Below are 24,739 nucleotides of genomic sequence, written 5' to 3' on the forward strand. Positions count from 1 at the left end.
TTTCATGGCCTTCCTGCCGTGGTTCTCCCTGGGGGGCCTTCCAGGTCCCAGACTGGGCAGCAGGCCTGTAGCACTGACAGACAGGCGGCTGACACCTGGTTTCCACTTTCTTCCCTTCTCTGGTTTCAGGAGCTGTTGGCTAAAGGAAGTGAAGGGGCCGTGGGATGCGGAGAGCCGAGGGCTAACTCCTGGACAGCGGAACAGAGAGAGCTGCCGACAAACAGACGGTATGTCCCTGATGAGGCCTGTGCCCTCAGCCTGGCTCTCTTCTGGGGAGCGGCAGGTGAGGGGGCAGCCAAGTGTTCTCTCTCGGTGGGGGCTGGTGAAAAGAGTGGTGGAGGCCACAGGGGTTTGGTCATCAGTGGCTGAGGCCAGAGAGCTTTCTTGGGCCTTGAGACTCCCACTGGGAATCCTGGATTGGATCCCCAAACTCACATTTTTGGTTATGATTTTTTTTTTTTAACTAACATTTATTCAATATTTCCTAAGTGCTTTACATCATCTTCCCAACAACCCTATGAATTTGGTGCTATTCTTAACTGGGATCAGTAGCTCACACCTACAATCCCAGCACTTTGGAAGGCCAAGACAGAAGGATTGCTTGAGCTTGAGAGTTTGAGCCTGGGCAACAAAGTGAGACGCTGTGTACAAAAAATAGCCAGGTGCAGTGGCACATGCTTGTGGTCCGAGCTACACAGAAGGCTGAGGCAGGATTACTTGAGCCCAGGAGGTCGAGGCTGCAGTGAGCCAAGATTGCACCACTGCACTCCAGCCTGGGCAACAGAGCAAGACTCTGTCTCAAAAAAGAAAAGAAAAAAAGAAATTGATGCTGTTTTATCGCTAATTTAGAGTTGAGAAAACTAATGCATAGAGAGCAGTTTTACCTTCTGAGGTCTTCAAAGCCCACAAAGGAGAGTGGTAAGGAGGGTGGTGGGCTGCTTTGAAGCTCCCTGCCCCACTCTTAGAACCTAGGTGTTCAGGCCCTAGGCCCTGCCTCTCCCACCCATCTGTTCCCCGTTGGACCCATGCCCCACCCTCCGGCACTCCTTTGACCTATGGGGACTGACATACCTAAGTCCTGCCCTTCTAGTGACTCCAGTAATGGCTCAGGCCTGTCAGCCTATGTGGTGGCCTCAACATATGTCCCCTTTCACCATCTTTGTTTTTTTCTCAGTCCAGAGTCCTTCTGGCAACATCTCTGAGCCTGCCTCCTTCTTGCTTCTCAGTAGGCGGAGGAGCCGTCACCTCCCAGAATGACCAGTGCCGCCCCTGCTAAGAAACCCTACCGTAAGGCACCACCAGAGCATCGGGAGCTGCGATTGGAAATTCCTGGATCCCGGCTTGAGCAGGAGGTCAGCAAGACTGGTACCCCAGCCTGACCGGCAGAGGCAAGGCCCCTGAGTGTCTGGCTCACTTCTCCTGCCTGGGCTTCTGGTCCTGAGTTGGGGTGAGAGTGGGCCTTGCTGTTGCAGGCCTGAGGTCTCCTAGCCGCAGCAGTGCAGGTGGGGGCAATGTAGGCTCAAGGGGGACTGTCTGTGAGTATATGTCCACATGTTAGGGAACCCCTGAGTCTTTGTAGCTTAGCAGAAATGATCCCATATGATATTCTCCCTGCAAGAGGCAGCCCAGTAGACTGAGGGGTCCTAATCTGCTGGTGGTTGGGACTCTGGTCCTCCATAGTGGAGTAAAGCCATTCAACCTGTGGACCCTTTGGGGCATGTCAGGAGGCAGTGCTACAGCCACTTCCCACCAGCACAGCTGCTCTTCATTGTCCCCAGGAAGTCCGGCCCTTCCTCCAGCTTTGCTTTGTTTGGCTAACATTTGTTGAATACGTACTCCCTGCCAGGAACTGTTAGGTCCGGACTCTGCTCTTCGGGGCCTATAGTCAGCTGCAAAACATTGGCTGTCCTCCCCCATTAACTTCACTCACAGGCAGAAACAAGGGCCACAGTGGTTTACTGCCCTTGCAGCCATATCTCCACCTGGTCACAGTGCGTGGAGCACATTTAAGAACTTGAGACGCAGCATACGCCGAGCATCAGGCATACTGTAGCCTGCTTTGGTCAGATTCAAGGTAGAAAAGCCATGACTTGCTCATTTCAGTTCAGGGAACATTAAATTAAGATGCCAGCTATTATGCTAGGTGCTACCCAGTGAGCATTACCTCGATTTTATAAAAGAGGGAACTAAGGCTCGGTGAGGTGAAGGCTGTATAATCAGTATGCAGTAGAATAGGGTCAAATCCAGTTGTCAAGAGTCAATGGACAAAGGAAGCCACCTACCTCCATTTTCTGCCAGAGGCTGCACTTCTGAAGCAGTCAGTTCCACGTGGAATAGGCCCCTTGATGTTTCCCTCTCGCGATAGCAGGGGCCTGCTCTGCTTTGTGGTTGGCTGAACTTGACTCTTGAGCCATGACCGCCATAGGGGTTTGGGGAAGATGGGGCAGGAGGTTAAAAGACAGACAAGGCACTTCCTCCCCTTAGGATTAGTCCTCTTCTCCCATGCACTTGTTCTTCCTGAGCCTCTGCAAGGGCCTGATTCTGCCTTTGTCTTCATCCCAAGGCTGAGGGCTTTGTCAGAGCTCAGAACTCTTGTGTATAGTTCAGCCTGACTTTTCTGGAAGGTCTCTGCCATACCTGTGTGGAGACAGGACCCACCAGGAGCTGAGTGAACAGCTGAGAGGCTGTCTCTGCCCCCGGGGAGAGGTAGCTTGGGTGCCAGGACTTATTTGAAAATGGCTTTAGGATTAAGGGTGAAGGTTGGAAGAGGTTCTTGAATCTTCTGGTTGGCATGGGAGAGGGTAATTGAGGCTTGTCCCAGCATTACTGAATTGCTTCCATCTGTAGAGAGCCCTATAGCCCTCTTCTGCTATAAGAGTCTTTGGGCTTCACACCTGAGCCTTCTTGTGGCTATTTGGAGGCTGAGCCAACCAGGGGGCCAGTGGTCCAGAGCTGAGCCTCAAGCCTCTCTTTTTTGCCTAGGAACCCCTGACTGACGCAGAAAGGATGAAGTGAGTATCTGCTGCCTGAGATACTGCCCTGCCTCAACTCTGTCCCTCTTAGCTCCAGGCTAGACTGTTGGTACAGTTGGACTTTCCCTTGGATAAGGTAGAAGTAAAGGTTGGGATGGGTTGTTTTAGGGACTCTGGGAGGAGTTTTGATGTTGTGGATATTTTTTCTGGAAAATGGGATTTTATTGTTCCATGGGCTTCAAGAGAACGTAGAATCAGGAGGTGAATGGCTCTGAGGGCCCTGCTCTTCTTGCTAAGGAGCCCTTCCCCAGCTCCTGGCTCCTGTACCAGCTGCCACCCTTACAGCTCTTTCTTAGCCACATGAGGCCTCTGGAGAGGAGGGTAGTGCTAGACTGGATTTCCAAGAGATGAATAATGGAGAAGCCTGATTGTGCAGTGGGGAAACTGGAGCTGGGGGCTTGGTGGCTGGCTGACATGGGCTGTAACCAGATACAGGCTGGGAGCCATATCCCTACCCCTAATTCTTTATTTCCATTCTCCAATAGTGAAGGGAGGCTGGACTGTCCCCTACCATCCCCTCTTCCTCCCCTGCCCTCCAACTCAGGCTGTGTTCCCAGGGCCAGCAGGCATATGCAATATGCTGCCTTAGCTCAGAGTAAGACTCCAGGAGTTTCCCTGCCCTGGTTGCCTGTCCTCATGTCATCCCTTCCTTCCTGAGCCCACTCTGGAGCTCCAAGGCGTGCCCTTCTATCTCTCATACCCCTCTGCCCTTGATCCCACAACACCCGCCAGGCTCTTGCAGCAGGAGAATGAAGAGCTTCGCCGGCGCCTGGCCTCCGCCACCAGACGCACTGAGGCCCTGGAACGTGAGCTGGAAATCGGGCAGGACTGCCTGGAGCTGGAGCTGGGCCAGAGCCGCGAGGAACTGGACAAATTTAAGGATAAGTTCCGCAGGTGTGGGAATGAGGGGCCAGACATACACACACACACACACACACACACACACACACACACACACACACACAAACGCACGCACATAGACACACTCTCCTTTCATAGGAGGTTAGCTGGAAGATGCCTCAGAGATCATCTAATTCCTATTAGAAAACTGAAGTTCTTGAGGGAGAATGACATGTTCAAGATCCCCTATCGGGGAGGCTGAACAGAGCCTGAAGAACAGGATCTTGACCCAGGGATGTGCCTTGTATTATCCCTTTTCAGGCTGCAGAACAGCTACACGGCTTCCCAGCGGACCAACCAGGAGTTGGAGGACAAGCTGCACACACTGGTAATCTGGGAGGGCAGCTTGGCGGGCATTGTGCTCATAGCATAGCAGGGGGCCAGGATTTGCCAGGGGAATGCCACTCTGCCCTGGGGCTTGGGGGAGATGGGGGGATGGGGCAGTGGTGGGGGTACTGCAGTGTGCTCTGCAAGTCAAGACTGTCTTAATGCTCACACCGTTTCTCTTCTTTCCTCGTCTCCCCCTCATGCTGCCACCGTTGCTGCTGCACTCTCCTCTCAGGCCTCTCTTAGCCACAGCTGGATTTTTGCAGTTGCGTCTGAGTTTGTGTGTCTTCTCCCTTGCCCTGGCCTTCTCCTCAGCTGAGATCTGGGATTGTGGGCCCTGGCTATTACCCTGTGCCCCTTGAGTACACCCGCTCCTTTCTCTTCCCTGTATGAGGCCCGTTTAACAGTCAATGCCTCCCTCCCAGGAGAGAGCTGGGGAGCCTAGCCTGCTCTGCCCTTGGCTCTGGTAGAGGTACTGATTGATGTCTCCACTGAACACCCAAAGCTTCTTGGCTGCAGTGGCAGCAAGCCCAGGCTGTGGGCGGGGAGGGGAGGCTGCAGATCCAGTCCCTGAAGTGGAGATCAGAAGGCTACTTTTGAGCCTGCAGCTTGCTCCCTGCTCAACAAGGCGCCCTGGCTGCCACCGAGCCCTGCTTCCCTTCCCTCTCCTAGCCTGATGCTGGAAACAGCTGCACACATAGGAGGCTTCAGCCCCCTGGTTTGCAGTTACTGCCTTTGAGGTACCAGCTGCCTTGCCTGGTGCCCAGAGCCCCTGGAACCTCAGGGGATGGACAGCTCTTATACTGCCTGTGTCCTGGGCCCAGGTGGCAGGAGGTCATGCTAAGAAAGCCCCCACCCCACAGCCAGTCCAGAGAGCAGGAGAGATGCCCAGTCTCCTTCTGTCCGTCATTTGTCTCTGCTCTGTCCGCCTTGGCTGCCCTAGCACCTGTGGCCTCTTGTGTCTCCAGGATGGGAGGAGGTGGAGGGAGAGGAAGGGCTGGCTAGGGTGTGGGCTGGGTTAACCTCAAGTCTTTGCCTCAGATCAAGAAGGCTGAAATGGATAGGAAGACGCTGGACTGGGAGATTGTGGAGCTGACCAACAAGCTGCTGGATGCCAAGAACACCATCAACAAGCTGGAAGAGCTCAACGTATGTGTGCTTCACTACTTGGGCCTTCCTCACCTGGGGCTAGCTTTGTCCTGGCTCAGCCCTGCTTCCTTGGAGAGGGCTGGGCCGGGCTCTGAAACAAGTCTGTGTCTGTAGGAGCGGTACCGGCTGGACTGCAACCTGGCTGTACAGCTCCTCAAGTGTAACAAGTCCCACTTCCGAAACCACAAGTTTGCCGATGTGAGTAGAACTCACCCCCACCCTGCCCACGCAGACCATTCCGGCCACTGTAGGACTCCTCTAACCAGTTTCTGCACCTCTCTGTCCTCCCCTTCCCACTTTGCCCTCCTCTTGCCTCCATGTCACCTCTCAAGCCAGTCAACTCTGCCACTGGTTGGTGTCCCATGTACTGTCTAGGGCCAATCACTAGTTCTGGGGGGCCAGAGCTGTTGGTTTCTGTAACAGAGACAGAGAGAGAAGATCCCAGGCAGGAAGGAGAGGGTAGTCAGAGCTATCTGCCCAAAGAGTACTAAGACAGGATTAGGCCCATCTGATCACGTTACCCCAAGGGGTAAACTCTAGACCCCACAGCTTCAGGCCCAAGGTTGATGTGGCCTGCAGAAGTAGAAGAAGTAGAGGTATTTCTTTTTTTTTTTTTTTTTTTTTTTTTTTGAGACGGAGTCTTGCACTGTCGCCCAGGCTGGAGTGCAGTGGCACAATCTCGGCTCACTGCAACCTCCGCCTCCCGGCTTCAAGCAATTCTCCTGCTTCAGCCTCCCAAGTAGCTGGAATTATAGGCACCCGCCACCACGCCTGGCTAATTTTTTTGTCTTTTTAGTAGAGATGGGGTTTCATCGTGTTAGCCAGGATGGTCTCGATCTCCTGACCTTGTGATCCCCCCACCTCGGCCTCCCAAAGTGCTGGGATTACAGGCGTGAGCCACTGTGCCTGGCCCAGAAGTAGAGGTATTTCTAAGGCTACTGGTCTATACAGATTCTCCAAACTTTTTTTTTTTTTTTTTTTTTGAGGCGGAGTCTCGCTCTGTCGCCCAGGCTGGAGTGCAGTGGCGCAATCTCAGCTCACTGCAAGCTCCGCCTCCCGGGTTCACGCCATTCTCCTGCCTCAGCCTCTCCGAGTAGCTGGGACTACAGGCGCCCGCCACCACGCCCGGCTAATTTTTTGTATTTTTAGTAGAGATGGGGTTTCACCGTGGTCTCGATCTCCTGACCTCGTGATCCGCCTGCCTCGGCCTCCCAAAGTGCTGGGATTACAAGCGTGAGCCACCGTGCCCGGCCAGATTCTCCAAACTTAAGTATGGTTTGGGCAGAAGCCAGGAGATAGAAGTTTGAGAACATGCCGGCTGCAGCAGCAGATCTGGGTTTAAATCCTGGCCAAGTTAACCAAAGCTTCGAGTTGTCTTCCCCTCTCCAGGCCTATGTGTCTGTGAAGTGAGGGTGTACACACTGGCATGCTGTAAGAACAGGAGATAGTGGAGTGCTGAGTACACAGAGGTACTTAAACGTGGGAGCCATTACTTTCGCCATGAGTCAAGTTGTCTTTGGCTGCGATCATTGATGTCTCTCTTTCCTGCTCTTTTACCTCAGCTGCCCTGTGAGCTACAAGACATGGTTCGGAAACATCTGCACAGTGGTCAAGAAGCTGCCAGCCCAGGTCCTGCTCCCAGTCTAGCCCCAGGGGCTGTGGTGCCTACCTCGGTCATTGCCCGAGTGTTAGAGAAGCCAGAGTCTCTACTGCTCAATTCAGCCCAGTCAGGCAGTGCCGGGCGCCCCTTGGCTGAGGATGTCTTTGTGCATGTGGACATGAGCGAGGGTGTCCCAGGTGATCCAGCCAGTCCCCCGGCCCCTGGCAGCCCCACCCCACAACCCAATGGGGAGTGCCACTCTCTGGGTACTGCCAGGGGCTCCCCGGAGGAAGAGTTGCCCCTGCCAGCCTTTGAGAAGCTGAGCCCCTACCCAACCCCGTCTCCACCACACCCACTGTATCCTGGCCGCAGGGTAATAGAGTTCTCTGAGGATAAGGTTCGGATCCCCCGCAACAGCCCCCTGCCCAACTGCACTTACGCTACCCGCCAGGCCATTTCCCTGAGCCTGGTAGAGGAGGGGAGTGAGCGGGCCCGCCCCAGCCCAGTGCCCAGCACCCCTGCCTCGGCCCAGGCCTCACCCCACCACCAGCCCAGCCCGGCGCCCCTAACACTCAGTGCCCCAGCTAGCTCTGCCAGCTCTGAAGAGGACCTGCTGGTCAGCTGGCAGCGGGCATTTGTGGACCGTACTCCGCCACCTGCCGCTGTGGCCCAGCGCACAGCCTTTGGACACGACGCCCTCCCTGAGCTGCAGCGCCATTTTGCCCATAGCCCCGCTGACAGAGATGAGGTGGTCCAGGCACCTTCTCCCCGACCCGAAGAGAGTGAGCTTTTGCTACCCACCGAACCTGACTCTGGCTTTCCCAGGGAGGAAGAAGAAGAGCTGAACCTGCCCATCAGTCCTGAGGAAGAGCGCCAGAGCCTGCTGCCCATTAACAGTGGCACAGAGGAGGGGCCAGGCACTTCCCACACTGAGGGCAGGGCCTGGCCACTCCCCAGCTCCAGTCGCCCCCAGCGCAGCCCCAAGAGGATGGGGGTTCACCACCTGCACCGCAAGGACAGCCTGACCCAGGCCCAGGAGCAGGGCAACCTGCTCAACTAGGGCCCCTGCTGGCCTTCCTGCCATTGCTGCACCGGGACTGCAAGGAGGCCCCACACCTTGGCAGCTCAGGGTCCCCAGTCCAAGCCCTTGACCTCTCCTCTATCCAGACCCACACAGCTGTTCCCTGTGTGGGTGGGGTCAGGTGGGCCATGCCAGGCCTGTCAGCTGCGTTGACTGACTGCAGCAGCTTGCCTCATGGTTTTCCCCTTTTCTTAGAATATTCTTCAGAGGTAACATGCAGTTGGGTCTCAAGACCTTTCCTCCAGTCAGCCCAACCCAGCCCAGACTGGGCTGTTCTGGGGAGCTGAGGAGTTTATCAGTATTCATCTTCCATCCTCCTTTCATAGTCACAAGTTTTGTTATTTTTTTTGGGGGGGGGGGGTGATGGTGTAATTGTTAACCTCATTTCTGTTTCCTACCTGTTTGCTTTCCCCCCTAGTCCTCCACGTGAGCTGTTGCCCTCCAGGGGCCCGGCACAGCTGGCCTTGGGGACGAGGGAGGGGACTGACTCAGGGCCCCCTCAGCTGTCTCTTCCCTCCCTCTGGAAAGGAGGGTGGGGCTCAGGGGCCTCAAGCTGGGCTCTGGGTGAGGCCTGGCCCCCACTCCCAACCTTGGCTCTAGACTGTTACTCTAAGCTTTGGGAAATTTTCACATTGATGACTATTTTAAAATCAAATAAAACTATTTTACTGGTATGGCCTAACTTGTCTTAATGACCTTCCCTCTCCCACTCTTCTCCCTGTTTGTAAGTATTCCCAGTCCTAGTCTCATCCTAGTTGACTAGTGACTCCCCCTCGTCCCACTCTGCCCAGGGTTTCCCTAGGCACAGAGCATCAGGGAGTGGGAGAGGGGGCACCTTAAATAACCTTAGCAGGGTCCCTGAGTCCTCCCTCGGAGGCAGGGACCAGATGTTTATGGGGCTAGTGTAAGGTGTCGCCCCAGAAGCCCGGGTCGAGGCCTGGCCAGGCCTATTGGGATTCTGGACCAGTTCACGCAGTTTAGAGCTTGGGCTGTGCGATGCTACTGCCCCCTAGTGGTGCTTACTGGTAGTTCCAATTCCTCCCCTACTGCCGGCCCCCAGTGACTACAGCCACACGACAGGTTGTGGAGTTCATAAAATCTTTTCCGAGCCAGCGGGTTGCAGCCAGAGCTGCCAAGTTCAAAGGCATTGCCGTGGGTTCAAGTGCCTCCCAAGGCTGTTGCTCAGTCACAGCTTCCAGAGCTTCCTTCCCACCACACTGCTAGGAGCTGCCAGAGCCCCCACGCAGCCCCTGACCCCAGTTCCCTCCCAAGTCCCAGGGCCTGACCCTGATACCTGGGGCAAGGTGCTTGGGACATAGACAAGTGAAATGGTGTGCAGAGGCCCAGTAGAGAGTCACATCTCGGTCTCAGCCAACAGACTGTCCCCTAGTCCTGACGTCATTAGCACCATCTGAGAGCTGGGATCTGTGGAAGGGCAGAGGAGTGTTCAGACTACCATTCCTTCCTCCAATGGAGACCACAGATAGGTGAGAGCCTAGGTTCTGCACACCCACTCTCCCTTGTCCCCAGCCTCTGATCAGCCCTCTGGGTTCTTACCGCTGGGGCACATCCAGGAGCTGCTGCCCCTCTGGTTGGCAGCAGGCTCCCGCCCTCTCTCCCATTCCTGGGTGTCGCCAGCCCCTCCTGCCACTTCCTCCTCCTCCTCTCCCTCAGAGAGGAGGTCACAGATCTGTTGCTGCAGCTCTGGGCTAATGCTGTTCTCAGCCAACACCAGGCTCCGCAAAGCTGTGGGGTAATTTTCTACCATGTCCAGCAGGGTCTGAAATGGGGAAGAATATGGAAAAGGATGAACACAGTTAAGGCAGGTCTTCAGACCCCAACCTGCCACCCCTTAGGTATGTCACCAGACACATAAGCTAACCTCCACCCCATCCCCTGGCCGTTCCCAAACATGACGACTTCCCACCTGAGCTGACTGGTTGGTGAGCCCTGTGCCCTCCAAGTCTAGGACCTCTAGGGTACGACTAGAGGCCACAGCTACAGCCAACATTCCTGCCACATGGTCACCTAGGGAGACAACACACGTGCACACATTCATACACATGCCTGCTAATCCTTACAGATAGCTTCCCCATTGCCTTAACAACTTTAGATACTAACCCCTGGCCAAGGAAACATGGACAATTGGTGGTGGTCAGGAAGGGATGGATCATTGTGATTGGTGAGTGAAGGCATGAGGCAAGTTAGGCCCACGGGTGGTGACTGATGCTTTGATCTATTTGTTGGTCACCTGGTCCTCCACAAAGCTATCTCCTTGACCCCTGGGGGCTCTCCTTTCTCTTCCCTCTCCCAGCGTACGGGTTACCATGTCAACTGATGGTCCCAGGCTCTTGGATAGGGCATGAGGCAGTCAGAGCCCAAGGGGGTATTCTTGAGCCTCACCCAGGGGGTTGTAATCCAGATTGAGGACGCGGACCTGGGAGCTGTGGGCCACAGCAATGGCGAGGCGGCTCCAGCCCTTAGGGGTGATGCCAGGGTTGGCACTCAGCGTTAGCTCCTTCAAGCCTGGACAGCATCATAGCAAGAAACCAGAATAGGGAGGCTTAAGCCCTCCTCGAGCCCTTCCCCACCGTCCCTGTGTCGGGCACCACCTTACCCCCACCATAGAGGTCAAGAGCCATTAAGGAAGCCCATGCTTCCTCTGCCTGCCCCAGCCTGGATTCCTGAGTCTCCATGCTGCCCCCCCGTCCTGCCCATTCCTGAGAGTAGAAAGACGTTCTCACCCACATCATCAGAGCTCTGGGGCCACACCCCCTTCCCTCTGCATTTCAATTTTCATCACTGCCACACTAGCCCAAACCCTCGACAGGGTCCTGCTCACCAGATTTGGCCCCGTCTGGGGGCAGGAGGCCACAGATGAGGTTGATGGCTTCATCACCCAGCATGCAGTCCCCCAGGTCCAGAGCCACGAGGGCAGGGTGGAGGGCCAGGGCTGGGTTCAGCAAGGCCAGCCCCGCATCTGTCAGGGGGCTCCCATGCAGGCTGGAGGAGAGTGAGAGAGCAGGGTTACTGCAGTCCTAGGCCCTATCTACATGGGAAAGGGGCACTTTCACTTCTGTCAGCCCTAGGTATGGGGAGGGCACTCAGTCACCGCACTTGAGAGTCCTGGAAAAGGAGAAGGAAAGTTCTGGATTCTCAGGGAATACAGGTAGAGGAAGAATTCGGTTTGTTTTCTGGGGCAGGGATCCAGGGCATTGCCAGGGAGGGGCAGAAAAGGGGTGGGTGGGTGGTGGACTGGAACTCTGCAGTGGGCAGGGCTCTCGTCCCCACGGGGATATTCCCCCTTGGGAACCGAGGAGCTGCCCCAGTGAAGTAAATGCAGATGATTAGGTGGGGAGGTACGGCCCCCACCTCCTGTCAGGAAGTGGTGGGTATCCGAACACGGGTAGGGTCGCGCGTGCAAAGTCCAAGCGTGTGCTTGGAGGGTGCTGTGAAGGCATGGGCCGAGGCACGGTGTTACGTGCATAAGGCATGTGAAGGTAGAATGGTACTGGAAGAAGTGTGGAGGAACAGGAGGTGCCAGGGGAGTGTATGGAGGGGTGCAGTGCCCGGGACCCCCTTGCGAGGGGGCGCACTCACAAGAGGGACTGGATGGAGCGGTTGGTCCGCAGAGCCTCAGCCAGCTGCTTGATGCGGCTGGGGCTGGACACGACGCCCAGGTTAAGGTTGAGCTGCGCCAGGGACGTGGCCCCGGCCAGGGCCCGGCAGATGCGGCCGAAGTCGCGGTCGCAGAGGCGGCAGCCGCGCAGTGAGAGCAGGCGCACGGCGTTGTCGCGAAGGCCGCGGCAGATGTCCCGCACCTCGGCGCCGGACAGCGGCTCCCCCGAAATCTGGATGGAGCTGGGCAGCATCGTGCCCACGGCTGGGCCTCCGGATACGGGGCCGGAGCGGAGGTTGGTGGGGCCGCGGGCGGGGCCGGGGATAGGGCTGGGGTCGGGGCCCCGGCAGGGGTCGCGGGCGGAGTGGGGCCGGGGGCGGAGGCGGCGGCTGTGGCGGAGGCTGCGGCTGCGGCAGAGGCGGAGAAGAGCTACCGGGACTGAGCCGGAGCCGGCCCGAGGTGCGGAGGCGTCCAGGGCGCAGGCCGGGCTGAGGTGGGGCGGCGCTGGGGCGGGGGCGGCCCGCACGGTCCGTGTCTGGCCTTTGGGCCGGGTGCGCGTTCCGGGGGTTGGGCAGGCGCTGCTCCGCGCTTGTCCTTGTCCCTCGCGGTCGCGGCGGCAGCTGCAGCGAGTGGCTCAAGGGCTTTGGCTTACCAGTCCCGGCTAGGAGGCCGTACCCACTCCCTCCTTCTCTGCCGCCCGGCTCCCCCCGACCACCCCGCGGGCCTGGCCGCACGGCCGGCACAGAGAGCCTGAGGCGGGCGGCTGGCGGCAGCTCCGGCTCCGGCTCCAGAGAGCGAGCGGGCGGCGAGTTCCCATGGCAACGGCCGCGTCACCGCCGCTCGCCCCGCCCCCTGCCCGGCCAAGGCCACGCCGGTCCGCGAGGTTCGCGCACACGGGGTGGTTCAGGGCAAGGAGCTGGGAGCGATAGGCCGCTCTTCCCTTGGGAGTGGGGTCAGCCAGCTGGCAGAAGGAAGGCGGCAGGGCTGAGTGGGTAGGGCTGACGGGGAGCGGAATGGAGGCACGCCACGTGGAGATGGCGTTGGGCACGGTTACTGCTGCTTCTGCCCATTCTTCCATCCTTCCCCGTTCCTAAGGTCTAGACCCTCGCCGGAATCCAGGGCACTGTTCCCTCCTATTTGGAAGGCCCCAGAGCCCTTTCATCCGCGCCGCGCCTCGCCCCCGATCCCGCCCCCGATCCCGCCCCCGTGACTCGAGGCGCAGCGTGCGTGGGGATCCCGGCCCATGGGGGACTTCCCCGCTTGCTCCTCGCCAAGATGGCGGCCTCACCAGGGAGGCCCCAGGGACCACGGCTGGGCAGAGCCAGCCTGAGCTGCTGGGGAGAAGGGTACCCCAGAGGGTCCCTAGGGCAGGGGTGCCTGATAGATGCAAGGTCCTGGTGCCACGCCTTCTCAGGTATGCAGGGCAGTTGACATCTGAGGGTGTGTCCGTGTCGCGAGACTGGGGCAGCCAATACAAAGGAGGTGCCAGGGCCCTGGAGCACTGGTGAGGACGTGCAGGCGGTGCCGTCACAACTTTGTCCACTGGCCAGGGTGGTGGGGGACTCACTTGGGTAACGCAAGATAAATGAAGGGCACCTCTGTTAGTCCCATTGTTAGAAGGAATAGATGCTGCTGACCCATATTTACTAGTGTAAAAAGATTATTTTACATAAAATAGAATATTCAATATAGTGAAGGGAGATCAAAGGCCCTATTCCCTCTCTTAGCCACCTGAATTAACTTATTAAGTGGAGCAGATTAAAGAGGTGGTGGTGGTGGGGGTGGATGGTGCTATGTTAGGAGTGGTGGTTGGTTTTAAGAGGAAAGACAGAAAAACTAAAAGGAGCTGGCCCCAGTACCACCAGGGCAAAGCCAAATTTGGCTTCAATTTTGAGCTCCACAGGAAAATTATCTCCACAATGCCCAGGTGCAGAAGATCCTTGTTTTGACACGGGGTTTAAGTCGGGATGTTTTGTCCAATTGTCACTGCTTCCTTGGCTTCCCGAGTGCAGCTGAGCCCAGACTCAAGCTGGCTGCAGTGTTCCATCAGGCTTATGGCTTTTGTGCTTGAGGCCTCCCTGCCGCTTCACGGGTCAGGTGTCCCCTGCCCTCAGGGGTAGGTTCCATATTCAATCACTGCCTTCTATGTAGTCTGGCCTGTCCCACCTTTATCCTGCCTGGGTGAGGATATGAAGAAGGGAACATATGACATTACCATTGTTGACTGAGCAGTAAAGTATATAGGAAGTGGGATGACAGGGAGGACCACTGGATCAGCCGCTGCAGTTCCAGACTTCAATCAACATTTTAATTACCAAGTCTATATTTAGCAAGACAATGTGGGAGAGATAAAGAGGAAGGAAGGGGTAGGTGGTGAGGGGTTCTCAAAGGAGCTGACCCATTTTCTGCACTGGCTGCAGAGCCTTGCAGTCCTGGCCAGGAGTTCTTGGCCTTGTGCCCTCCAGAAGTGCCGACAGGCATCAAGGAGGTACTTACGCAGCTACAGCTCAGTGGCAGCTGCAGACCCCATCTAAGAAACATGTCATCAGGACTGTCCTTTAATAGTCTTCCTCCTCTCTGCAGCTGCGGGAAAGAGGACTGGCCAAGAATTTCAGGTGGGGTCAGTGTGACTGCAGGGTCACCGCAACAGCTTTGGCTGTGGTGTTGAGGACGGTGGTGGGAAGCCGAGCAGCAGGGAGCACGGCAGGGATGTCTCTGGGGACCCTCTGGATGGGCGGGATGTTGGGGCCCTCCAGTGTGTCCAGGATCCCTGGAAGGAAGACGGAAGGTGAGCGAGGGTCAGATGGGCCCAGCCCACCGGCCATCATATCCAGCTTCTTGCTCTAGGCAGCTGCTTTCCCATTCTCCCCCACCCAGACCTTCCTGCCACTTACCCTCTACCACCTTGTGGTAGGCAAAATGCAGATAGAGCAGGAAGAGCATGTGCAGGGCAGCCAGGGTGCCACAGAGGAGCAGCCGCTGTGTGGGGCCCACGGTCCGAGACACCAACACTGCTACCTAGGACCATGAGAATACAGCTCAAAGGGCCTGGCTCCCAAGTGAGGAGTGGGGACAAGACACCCCCACCCAGGGCAGAACCATCTTTGGGCCCTTCCCTCCCATTTAGGGCTCTTTGTGAGAGGGACAGGTCCAGGCTGTCTTCCCCAGCTCCCTGGGAGGACAGCCCACCCCTGGAAGCCTCTTGCCCAGCTTACCATGCGCAGTGTGGACAGTCCACCCACCAACAGCCAGAAGAGGTAGAAGAGGGCGTGGAGGTGGATATTATAGGTGATGAACAGGACGATGCAGTGCCCAAAGAGGCCATAGCCCTGGGAAGGAGGATGGAGGAGAGGAAAATCACTCAGGTGGGGCTGGTTTCTGGCCCCTCATGGGGACCCTGGGAAACACATGGTCCATTGGCCTCCTCCTCCCATTCCAGGCTTTGGGGCCCCCGGACAGATGCCGACCAAAGCCTGGATACTCTTTTTAACATCACTCTTGCCCACCACACCTGGCTCCTTACCAGCAGTGCCAACATCTGCAGCATGGTGATCTGGGTGTTGCACAGGTAGGCAAGGAAGTAAATGAAGGATGAGACTCCCAGCCAGTAGCCGAAGCAGGTGCCAATGGCTGTGCCCATCAGGGTGCCCTCCCGCTGTGGGGTGAAGGCTCTACTTAGTCCTAGGAGGCCTCTGATCTCAGCCTCACCTAGGGCCTTCCGCAGGGGCTGTTCCTGTCTCACTCCACCATCCTATCCTCAGGCAGCTTTCAACCTAGTGTAGCCACCCCCCCCAAAGTTGTCTGTCCTGCTTACGATAATAGTGTCAGACGTCTTCATCCCATGCAGTAGGATGGCAACCAGAGTGAAGACCAGCATGAGAGGTCCATAGAGTTCACCTGCAATTTTCTGTCAATATACCAACTCATTCAGGCTGGAGGGTACAACAGCTCATCTGTTTATGGCTTCCCAGGATTTGCCTGGTGGTCCCACCCTCTGCCCTGGTGCTTCCCCTGGCTCTCCAGACATGCCACCCTCTATTCACCTGGGGGAAGTTGACCATCTTGATAGGGATCATGGACTCCAGGAGCCTGGGAGAGGAGAGGAGAGATTAAAGCAGAGGCAGCACGAGGCCATGAGGTTCTAGAGGGCAAGGCCTGAATTTTATTCATCTCTAACTCCAGGGAATGGGGCCTGGCCTAGAAGACATGTTGGATGACACGGTAGAACAGGGTAGTAAAGACAGACAGGGAATGAGGAAATCATTTCCTTGCCCCTAAAATTACTTCCAGGAAGGACAACCCTCTGAAACTTAGCTGACTGAAACAGCAGCTATATGGAGAACTCAGCCCTACTGGGCCTTGAAGGAGGGCCTGACCATGTATCCATCTGCCCCCTCCCCTTGAAAAGACAGGCAGGCTGGGCGCGGTGGCTCACGCCTGTAATCCCAGCACTTTGGGAGGCCGAGGCGGGCAGATCACAAGGTCAGGAGTTTGAGGCCAGCCTGGCCAATATGGTGAAACCCTGTCTCTATGAAAAATACAAAAAATTAGCTGGGCATGGTGGCGGGCGCCTGTAGTCGCAGCTACTCAGGAGGCTGAGGCAGGAGAATCGCTAGAACCCGGGAGGCGGAGGTTGCAGTGAACTGAGATCGCTCCACTGCACTCCAGCCTGGGTGGCAGAGTGCGACTCCATCTCAAAACAAAACAAAACAAAGACAGGACAAGACAGGCAGACCTCAGCAGAGAGTACCCAGAATTCAGGGCTGTAATAAGGAAGCCCTGGGAAAAGTCTAGCCGGCTAGATGGAAAGTTTAGAATGAAAGGTGTTACTGAGGATATAGTAAAAACGCCTCCTCTTCCTGCTTATCTGTGCCTCCAGGCACTGTCGAGCATTTTCTTGAAAAATATATGTGAAGTGGTATGAAAATTTAGTCACTTCCCCCTTCTCTCAAGTGGCTAGCTCCTAATCATACCTTGGATTTTAGCTAGATTTTACTTCCTCTGGGAAACTTGTCCTGTCCCACCCACCAACCTGCTTTAGCTCACATATCCCTCCCGTTTGCCCCATCATAGAATGAGTACTGTACTGTAACTGCACTCAAGAGCAAGGCTCCCATCTATCTTCACCACTGAACCAGATACAATTAGTTTAGGGTCTGGCACAGAGCAAATGCTTAATAAATACTTGTTGAGTGGTCCTGGGTATTTGATTAGCATTGATTAAAGGATGAACAAAAAAACCAAGCCAGGATTAAATCTAGTTCTTGAAAAGTCACTCAAAAACTATGCCCTGATAGTTTGATTCTGAGACTGTTCTGGTGCTGGGAATAAAAAGATAAACAAGACAGAGCCTGCTTTTGAGATGCTGTTGGTCTCTGGGAGGAAGATTCCAGGAATAAGAAAGGATTGCAGTGGTGAAGTGCTGTCTATTAGAGGCAAGCGCAGCAGAGTTCTTTTTTTTTTTTTTTGAGATGGAGTCTTGCTCTGTTGCCCAGGCTGAAGTGCAGTGGCACGATCTCAGCTCACTGCGAGCTCCGCCTCTGCCTCCTGGGTTCACGCCATTCTCCTGCCTTAGCCTCCCGAGTAGCTGGGACTACAGGCGCCCGCCACCACGCCTGGCTAATTGTTTTTGCATTTTTAGTAGAGACAGGGTTTCACCGTGTTAGCCAGGATGGTCTCGATCTCCTGACCTTGTGATCCGCCCGCCTCGGCCTCCCAAAGTGCTGGGATTACAGGCGTGAGCCACCATGCCCGGCTGGCAAGCACAGAGTTCTGTAGGAACACCAGGAGAGAACAAACTGGGGATGGGATTGAGGAATGTGGAACAGAGGAAGTGACATTTGAGGTAGGTTTTGAGGGAAGATGAGTAGTCAGCTAGATGGAAAAGAGGGGGAAGATGGTGTGCTATTATTTGTTTCAGTGACAGGTGCAGTCATGAGAGGTGATGGGGTCATGAAGACAGGGAGCCCACCAGAGCCCAGGGCTTGAAATCTGATTGTAGTGTGCACGAAGGACTAGGTGTTAGGAGGGAAGCTTCTTCAAGAGAAGGCTCCTCACCTGCTTCGCACCTGAGCAGGCTCCACATCAAAGTAGGGTCTGAGGATGTCGATGTTGGCGTACAAGCTGAAGGCCCTGGAGGCTTGTCTCTTCCCAGCCTGCCACATCTGAAGTAAGGAAGATGGGCATAGGTACTGTGGTACTGTTGGTTCTAGACCTTGTTGCCTATTTTCTGTTTGATTTCTACATGGTTCTAACTGGACAACCTGGGGCAAACACCACCAACACCAACTCCAGAACACGGGACATACCTAGGTATACTTTTCTACCTGCAGAGGATTCAATCTTGCTTACCTGATCTGCCACCTGCCGGCTCAGCTGTCCCTTAAAGCCCTTCATGCCCAGGAACTCTCCATCCTCTTCTTCAGCAGCAGCTGCATCAGCTGCATCAGCGTCTACTTCTTCCTCGCGCAGGCGCTGATGCAGCTCACCCATATCCTCGAAGCTAGAGCCTGAGGTATCATCCATGTTCTCCATGTCAATCACAGCTGAGCCTCCCCCCTGTGAAGACAATGGCTCCTAGAGTGCAGGACTTTTCTGTTCCATCCATTAAGTCCTCTGCTCATCCCAGGGTTTAGGGCTTTGTTCTTCCACTGCTGAGGATACGGCTTGGAATCACTACAGATCATGCCACTCCATTCCCCCTCATGTGCTCTCAGAACGCCTGGTTTCTAGCGTTGGCTATCTTTTCTAGCCTGGGAAACCTACTAGTGTTCCATTCGTGTCTTTCTCCTACGTTACCTATCAAAGACTAAAAGGCTGAAAAAGTGCCCATTTCCTTCTTTCCTAAGCCCCAAACAAAACTATACACAGAGTATGTTTTCAGCGAATGCCAGTGAATCCCACCCAACCCCACTCCATGCCTGACCCCGACCAACCTCCTAACTTGTTCCAAGAACACCTTCTTCCTAATGCCTCGGGCGGGCCCAGAAACCCGAGATCCTCAGGCTGGAGTACTAGTCTGGTCCCAAGAAGAGAGATTTGTAAATGGAGCGGACTTCCAGGCCCAGAGGGAGAATCCCCAAGACACTTCTGGACATCGCCGGCCCTCCGGTTGCTGGCAGCTGGTGCCTTGGGGCCATTACCTGGATGTTTTCTTCGAACCCTCCCCATTCCGGGCCAGCTCCATTTCGGGCGCCGCCCGCCGGCGCCGCTGTAGCTGCCATGTCCCTTGAGGGCTCCCGTCGCTGAAGCCCGCGCTAGCCCCGCGCGCAGAGGAGTGGGCAAGATGTGGGCCTCAGGGAGGTAGACGTCCAGGGTCGAGGAGAGGTGGGATCGGCCGGAACACAAAAAGGAGAAGCCCGGATGTTTGGACAAAACCAACTTCCGGAAGCTGGGGACGTGGACGGGAGGGGGGGCCGCGGGGCAAAGTCTCGCGATATATTTAAGATTCCAAGAGGCGGTGCGTTGCCACGGAGACGGAACAGGGCTACTAAGACGCACGCGCGAGATAGAGCCTCTAGTCTCGTGTAGAGATTGAAGATGGCGGCTTCTCAGGCGGTGGAGGAAATGCGGAGCCGCGTGGTTCTAGGGGAGTTTGGGGTTCGCAATGTAAGCCTTGTGGCCTTGAGCTTGGGCGGAAGGAATGAGAGCGGAACAGGGATGGGTCTTGGAATTGGCGTGGGGATAGCCGTGGGCTCACTGTCCCTTCGTGGACAAATTCGTCCCTTTGCTCTAGGTCCATACCACTGACTTTCCCGGTAACTATTCCGGTTATGATGATGCCTGGGACCAGGAGCGCTTCGAGAAGGTAAGTGGGGCCGGAGTTGTCTGGGGAGGGTTATGAAGGCCAGAGCCTGTGGTCTGAGCAGCCTGTGTCTGTCTCAGAAGCTGCTCTTGGGGGTCGCTCCGTTTGTAAGTTTGTTGAGCAATGTGCTAGACGCTCCGTTTACAGGCCAAATTAGACACGGTTTCTACCCAGTTCTGCAAAGATGTTCAGTCTTGTTGAGGAATGGTGCGTATAAACAAGTGAATCTAGTGTAATATGGTGAAGGTGGTTGATAGCGATGAAGACGGCAGGGTTGGGGTGGGGAGCATTCCGCTGAGACCAGGAAGAGGGGCCAAGAGGTACTTAACAATTCAAGAGGAGGGGACATCTGAATTGAGCCTTGAATGGTAAGTAAAAAGAACAGGAGTTAAATTATGAAGGATTTGTTTCAAGTGAGTGAAGTTCAGGATATACAGGTTTTGTGTGTATTTAGTCTTTTGTATTATTGTTTCACTTAGCTTAAAATAAGGGTTAAAATTGCATTTAAATAGATTACTGAATGTTACCGTTTATGCAACTGATCTTTGCGTGCAGCTTATAAACATGATCTGTAAATCAGTGCTTGGGAAACATTTTTTTTAACCTGTTGATACAAGGAATAAAGTATGAACAATGAAAAAGGTTAATGCTTGAAAAAAAATTATGGCTTGTGTGAAGTGTGCTCCGGGAATGTCCAAGTAGCTCTGGCATGAGTGGTAGGCAAGGCTGAAGTGTGTCTTGGGCACTGTTGATGATAGGGGGCTTGAATAGTTCTTAAGCAGACATGATCAGATTTGCAGCCTCGATGGCTGGGAGGGAATGAGTTTGAGGAGGATCATATGGAGCAGGCAGATCTGTTGTAAGGGAAGCTGAGGTTGAAGACATGAACTAAGACTGATGGTAGAAATAGAGCAAAGGTAGAATAGAAGGTAAATTTATGATTGCTTTGGTAAAGGCTGTGGGGGGTAGCATAAAATGACTTTTTGGCTTGGGAACTGCTTTGATGCATTGTGGTATCATTTACTGAGAGGAGAAATGGGTCTGGGGAACGGGAATGATGATGCATTGTTTTCTGCATGTGGAGAAATCTAGCAGGCTAGAAGACTGCATGCTTGAAATGAGATCAGAAGTGAGATAACATTTTGGGAGTTGTCAGAACAGATAGTTGCTAAAACCGTTAGTACAGTTAAGGTGACCTGGGAGAGAGACAAGAACCTGGCAAATTTAGAGATGGGTGGAAGTTGATCATCAGAGAAGGAAAAGAGTGGAGCTCAGAGCTCAGAAACCAGGAGAATAGTTCAAATAAGGAGGGGATTTCTTTCTTTTCTTTTCATGAGACGCTCTTATCTCCCAGGCTGGAGTGCAATGGCGCGATCTTGGCTCACTGCAACCTCCGCCTCCCGGGTTCAAGCAGTTCTGCCTCAGCCTCCCGAGTAGCTGGGACTACAGTCATGCGCCACCATGCCCAGCTAATTTTTTTTTTTTTTGAGACGAAGTCTCGCTCTGTTGCCCAGGCTGGAGTGCAGTGGCGCAATCTCGGCTCACTGCAAGCTCCGCCTCCCAGGTTCACGCCATTCTCCTGCCTCAGCCTCTCCAAGTAGCTGGGACTACAGGCGCCCGCCACCACGCCCGGCTAATTTTTTTTGTATTTTTAGTAGAGACGGGGTTTCACCGTGGTCTCAATCTCCTGACCTCGTGATCCGCCCGCCTCAGCCTCCCAAAGTGCTGGGATTATAAGCCAGTGAGCCACTGCGCCCGGCCTAGCTAATTTTTTGTATTTTCAGTAGAGACGGGGTTTCACCATGCTGGCCAGGCTGGTCTCAAACTCCTGACCTTGTGATCTGCCCGTCTCAGCCTCCCAAAGTGCTGGGATTACAAGTGTGAGTGACCGCACCGGGCCAGGAGGGGGTTTTTTAATCAATGTCAAGCATAGCAGAAGTCTAGTAAGAGGACTGAGTAGTGTCAACGAGACTAAGCACTATGGTAGTTTCTGTTCTTTAGTAGAATAGCTTCTGTGTGGATGGTTTGGTTGGAAGCCATATTGCATAGGGTTTTAATGAATGGATGACAAAAATGGAGACTTTTCATGAAACTTAAAACACTGGGCGAGAAAGAATATTTAATAAGGGACATCTGGGCAAAGGGAGGTTTTTGGATGAGAGGGTAATACTTGAGGGAATTATCTAAGGGGGAGATATGAAGAGATATTACACAGAGAGCAGGTTTCACTTAAATGTTTTTCCTGTCCCTCTAGAATTTCCGTGTGGATGTAGTACACATGGATGAAAACTCACTGGAGTTTGACATGGTGGGAATTGACGCAGCCATTGCCAATGCTTTTCGACGAATTCTGTTAGCTGAGGTATTGGCAGACATGGTGACAAGGCTGGAGTTGCTTTGGGAACTGCACTGACACCTCACTTGGAGAATTAAGTGTCTCAAGCTGTCCTTCCCTTCTTATTTTTCCTTGAATTTTGCTGAGCATTTTACCTTCTCATTCTTTGTAAATTTCTCATTAAACATTCTAGGAAGAGAGATAGCTCTCTACCTCTGGAGGTTGGGGTTACGGGGATAGGTAGGGGGTCTGTTGGGTTTTTGCAGATAAGTGGTTATTTTTCCTTGGGCAGGTGCCAACTATGGCTGTGGAGAAGGTCCTGGTGTACAATAATACATCCATTGTTCAGGATGAGATCCTTGCTCACCGTCTGGGGCTCATTCCCATTCATGCTGATCCCCGTCTCTTTGAGTATCGGAACCAAGGTGAGAAAATGAAATTTTGGGAGAAGTGGACTATCTGGGTTCAAATCCTGGTTGACTGTGATGTTGGGTAAGCTACTTATCTTTGTACATCAGTGTTTTTCATCTGTGAGAGCACTTGCCTTGTCTTCCCAAGTTTGTCATAATTAAATGGGAAACATATGTAAAGCATTCAGCATAGTGCTGGCACTCAGACGTTTACTAGTTCTTAGGAGCTCCCTCCATTTGTGCAGGAGATGAAGAAGGCACAGAGATAGATACTCTACAGTTTCGTCTCCAAGTCAGATGCACTCGGAACCCCCATGCTGCTAAAGATTCCTCTGACCCCAACGAACTGTACGTGAACCACAAAGGTAAGTAGTGGTAAGGTGAGGAAGAGGCCCCGTCTGTGGGTAGCTGCTAGTTTTAGGGACTGAGATCTTCTGACATGTTTTTCCTCCAGTGTATACCAGGCATATGACATGGATCCCCCTGGGGAACCAGGCTGATCTCTTTCCAGAGGGCACTATCCGACCAGTGCACGATGATATCCTCATTGCTCAGCTGCGGCCTGGCCAAGAAATTGACCTGCTCATGCACTGTGTCAAGGGCATTGGTGAGAACCCTGTGTGCCTTCCTGGGAAGGGGGGTAGTTCGGTTGCAGTGGGGCAAGCTGACTAGGGAACTCAGCTGAGATATTCCCGGCAGGCAGAAAGCCAAGAGGGTTGTGCTTTTGCTGTTAGTAGCTTAGGAGGAGTATTCTTCCTAAGCCTAGAAGGGTTTCCTATAGGCATGTTCCCTCTTCCTCTCCAGGCAAAGATCATGCCAAGTTTTCACCAGTGGCAACAGCCAGTTACAGGCTCCTGCCAGACATCACCCTGCTTGAGCCCGTGGAAGGGGAGGCAGCTGAGGAGTTGAGCAGGTGCTTCTCACCTGGTGTTATTGAGGTGCAGGAAGTCCAAGGTATGGTATTTGGGATGCTGTTCACGTTAGGACCTAAATTATATTTTCTTTGAAGGTGACAGAAATAAAAACCCTGGGCTCCTAAAAGTATAACATGGTTTGCTACCAAGTGGCAAATTAGAAAAAAGAATAAAAAAACATGGTTTGTTCTCATTAGGTAAAAAGGTGGCCAGAGTTGCCAACCCTCGGCTGGATACCTTCAGCAGAGAAATCTTCCGGAATGAGAAGCTAAAGAAGGTTGTGAGGCTTGCCCGGGTTCGAGATCATTATATCTGTGAGTATGAAGTAGTGAGATGAGTGGGCAGTGCTCTTTGGTGCTGCAGCTTCCTTCCAGTCTAGATGTGCAGTTTATGAGTAAGTTTTACAGGCAAGCCCTGCCTAAAGTGTCTCTTTGGTCCCCAGTCTCTGTTGAGTCAACGGGGGTGTTGCCACCAGATGTGCTGGTGAGTGAAGCCATCAAAGTACTGATGGGGAAGTGCCGGCGCTTCTTGGATGAACTAGATGCGGTTCAGATGGACTGAGCTTGGATGCTCCTGAGGCAAGCTGAAGCTTTGGGTTCTGACTGACCCACCCTACAGGACTGCTGTACAGAGCCCAGTGTGACTAGGGATCCTGAGTTTTCTGGGACAATTCCAGCTTTAATACATTTTGTTAAATGTGCCATAAAATGAGACTTTTTAGGCCTTTATAAGGCCTTAGATGTAAATAAACTCACCAAAACAAAAAAACTTTTTGAGACTACTTTTGAGTTTATGTTTTTTGAGACAGAGTCTCACTCTGTTGCCCAGGCTGGAGTGCAGTGGTGCAATCTCAGCTCACTGCAACCTCCTCCTGGGTTCAAGCAGCCCTTCTTTTGCCTCAGCCTCCTGAGATAATATAGGCGTGCACCACCACACCTGGTTATGTCTAATTTTTTGTATTTTTAGTAGAGACAGGGTTTCACCATGTTGGTCAGGCTGGTCTCAAACTCCTGACCTCAAGTGTGCCTGCCTTGGGGCCTCCCAAAGTGTTGGGATTACAGGTGTGAGCCACCGCGAAAAACAGGGGGCCTCACTTCAGAACTGGTTTGGCATTTAGCAATTAGGAACATCAGATGTGCACTCCAGCCTGGGTAACAGCGAGACCCTGTCTCAAAAACAACAAAAAGAACACTTCCTGAGAATTGGCAAATGAAGGTGGTTTCTGGGAGCACGGCCAAACCCTAGAAAAACATTCAAGTTAGAGTGAATGTGCCACTTCACCTGTCTCCCGGATTACCAGGGAAGTTCATGTTGCTATTGACAGCTCCAACAAAGAACAGTAGCAATTCCTGTGGGCCAGGCCCAGCAGCCACACACGAAAGACACTGTGAGAATGGTATGGGCTGTGTAGTCTGGGTATGTCAGGAATGGAAATCCTTTTCTGACTGGCACACCATTTCAGAAAGCTTGAAAGACCAAGTTCATCAGTCACATTTCTTCTTGTTCAGTCCTGGGTGCTCATGAAGTAACCTTGGAGTATGTCACTGGTTTTAAGACTAGGTTGAAAA

At 53.9% G+C, this 24,739-nt stretch overlaps 4 protein-coding genes across 20 annotated transcripts in view; 2 read left to right on the forward strand and 2 right to left on the reverse strand.

The window, feature by feature from the left end:
• TJAP1 (tight junction associated protein 1) overlaps positions 1-8,765 on the forward strand; it is a 29,853-nt gene extending 21,088 nt beyond the window's left edge. For 4 of the 13 annotated variants that reach the window (XM_030796070.1, XM_030796073.1, XM_030796072.1 and 1 more), the window contains 9 exons: positions 130-227; positions 1,227-1,352; positions 2,983-3,011; positions 3,765-3,926; positions 4,194-4,260; positions 4,495-4,524; positions 5,301-5,408; positions 5,523-5,606; positions 6,971-8,765. In XM_030796070.1, the coding sequence (XP_030651930.1) occupies positions 1,254-1,352; positions 2,983-3,011; positions 3,765-3,926; positions 4,194-4,260; positions 4,495-4,524; positions 5,301-5,408; positions 5,523-5,606; positions 6,971-8,068 (1,677 nt within the window). In that variant the 5' untranslated portion in view covers positions 130-227; positions 1,227-1,253 and the 3' untranslated portion in view covers positions 8,069-8,765. The remainder of the gene's footprint in view (positions 1-129; positions 228-1,226; positions 1,353-2,982; positions 3,012-3,764; positions 3,927-4,193; positions 4,261-4,494; positions 4,525-5,300; positions 5,409-5,522; positions 5,607-6,970) is intronic. The other 9 variants (XM_030796071.1, XM_030796077.1, XM_030796075.1 and 6 more) reach the window with 3 other exon arrangements.
• Positions 8,766-9,170: 405 nt separating this feature from the next.
• LRRC73 (leucine rich repeat containing 73) lies at positions 9,171-12,537 on the reverse strand. Its single transcript, XM_030796083.1, has 6 exons — positions 11,690-12,537; positions 10,932-11,092; positions 10,493-10,615; positions 10,017-10,117; positions 9,647-9,869; positions 9,171-9,514 (listed from the first exon to the last, which is right to left on the reverse strand). The coding sequence occupies exons 1-6, from the start codon at positions 11,959-11,961 to the stop codon at positions 9,444-9,446; spliced, it is 951 nt and encodes a 316-aa protein (XP_030651943.1). The 5' UTR covers positions 11,962-12,537; the 3' UTR covers positions 9,171-9,443.
• A 1,457-nt stretch (positions 12,538-13,994) lies between these two features.
• Positions 13,995-19,115, reverse strand: YIPF3 (Yip1 domain family member 3). Of its 3 annotated transcripts, none has more exons than XM_030796086.1 (9): positions 18,851-19,115; positions 18,060-18,266; positions 17,766-17,872; positions 15,752-15,797; positions 15,523-15,615; positions 15,232-15,363; positions 14,924-15,037; positions 14,603-14,726; positions 13,995-14,478 (listed from the first exon to the last, which is right to left on the reverse strand). In XM_030796086.1, the coding sequence occupies exons 1-9, from the start codon at positions 18,929-18,931 to the stop codon at positions 14,330-14,332; spliced, it is 1,053 nt and encodes a 350-aa protein (XP_030651946.1). In that variant the 5' UTR covers positions 18,932-19,115; the 3' UTR covers positions 13,995-14,329. The 3 variants fall into 3 exon arrangements, with proteins under 3 accessions (XP_030651946.1, XP_030651947.1, XP_030651948.1); XM_030796087.1 differs by having other exon boundaries at positions 18,060-18,358; positions 18,851-19,106; XM_030796088.1 differs by having other exon boundaries at positions 18,060-18,361; positions 18,851-19,099.
• A 46-nt stretch (positions 19,116-19,161) lies between these two features.
• Positions 19,162-24,739, forward strand: part of POLR1C (RNA polymerase I and III subunit C) — a 40,758-nt gene continuing 35,180 nt past the window's right edge. Inside the window, exons 1-9 of one of the 3 annotated variants that reach the window (XM_030796089.1) lie at positions 19,163-19,316; positions 19,444-19,515; positions 21,767-21,874; positions 22,140-22,272; positions 22,503-22,622; positions 22,712-22,864; positions 23,062-23,211; positions 23,369-23,485; positions 23,614-23,939. In XM_030796089.1, coding sequence (XP_030651949.1) covers positions 19,248-19,316; positions 19,444-19,515; positions 21,767-21,874; positions 22,140-22,272; positions 22,503-22,622; positions 22,712-22,864; positions 23,062-23,211; positions 23,369-23,485; positions 23,614-23,732 — 1,041 coding nt within the window. In that variant the 5' untranslated portion in view covers positions 19,163-19,247 and the 3' untranslated portion in view covers positions 23,733-23,939. Of the gene's footprint in view, positions 19,317-19,443; positions 19,516-21,766; positions 21,875-22,139; positions 22,273-22,502; positions 22,623-22,711; positions 22,865-23,061; positions 23,212-23,368; positions 23,486-23,613; positions 23,940-24,739 lie in introns of those variants that run through there. The other 2 variants (XM_030796090.1, XM_030796091.1) reach the window with 2 other exon arrangements.

The sequence above is a fragment of the Nomascus leucogenys genome, chromosome 17, assembly GCF_006542625.1.
Source record: "Nomascus leucogenys isolate Asia chromosome 17, Asia_NLE_v1, whole genome shotgun sequence".
Classification (NCBI taxonomy): domain Eukaryota; kingdom Metazoa; phylum Chordata; class Mammalia; order Primates; family Hylobatidae; genus Nomascus; species Nomascus leucogenys.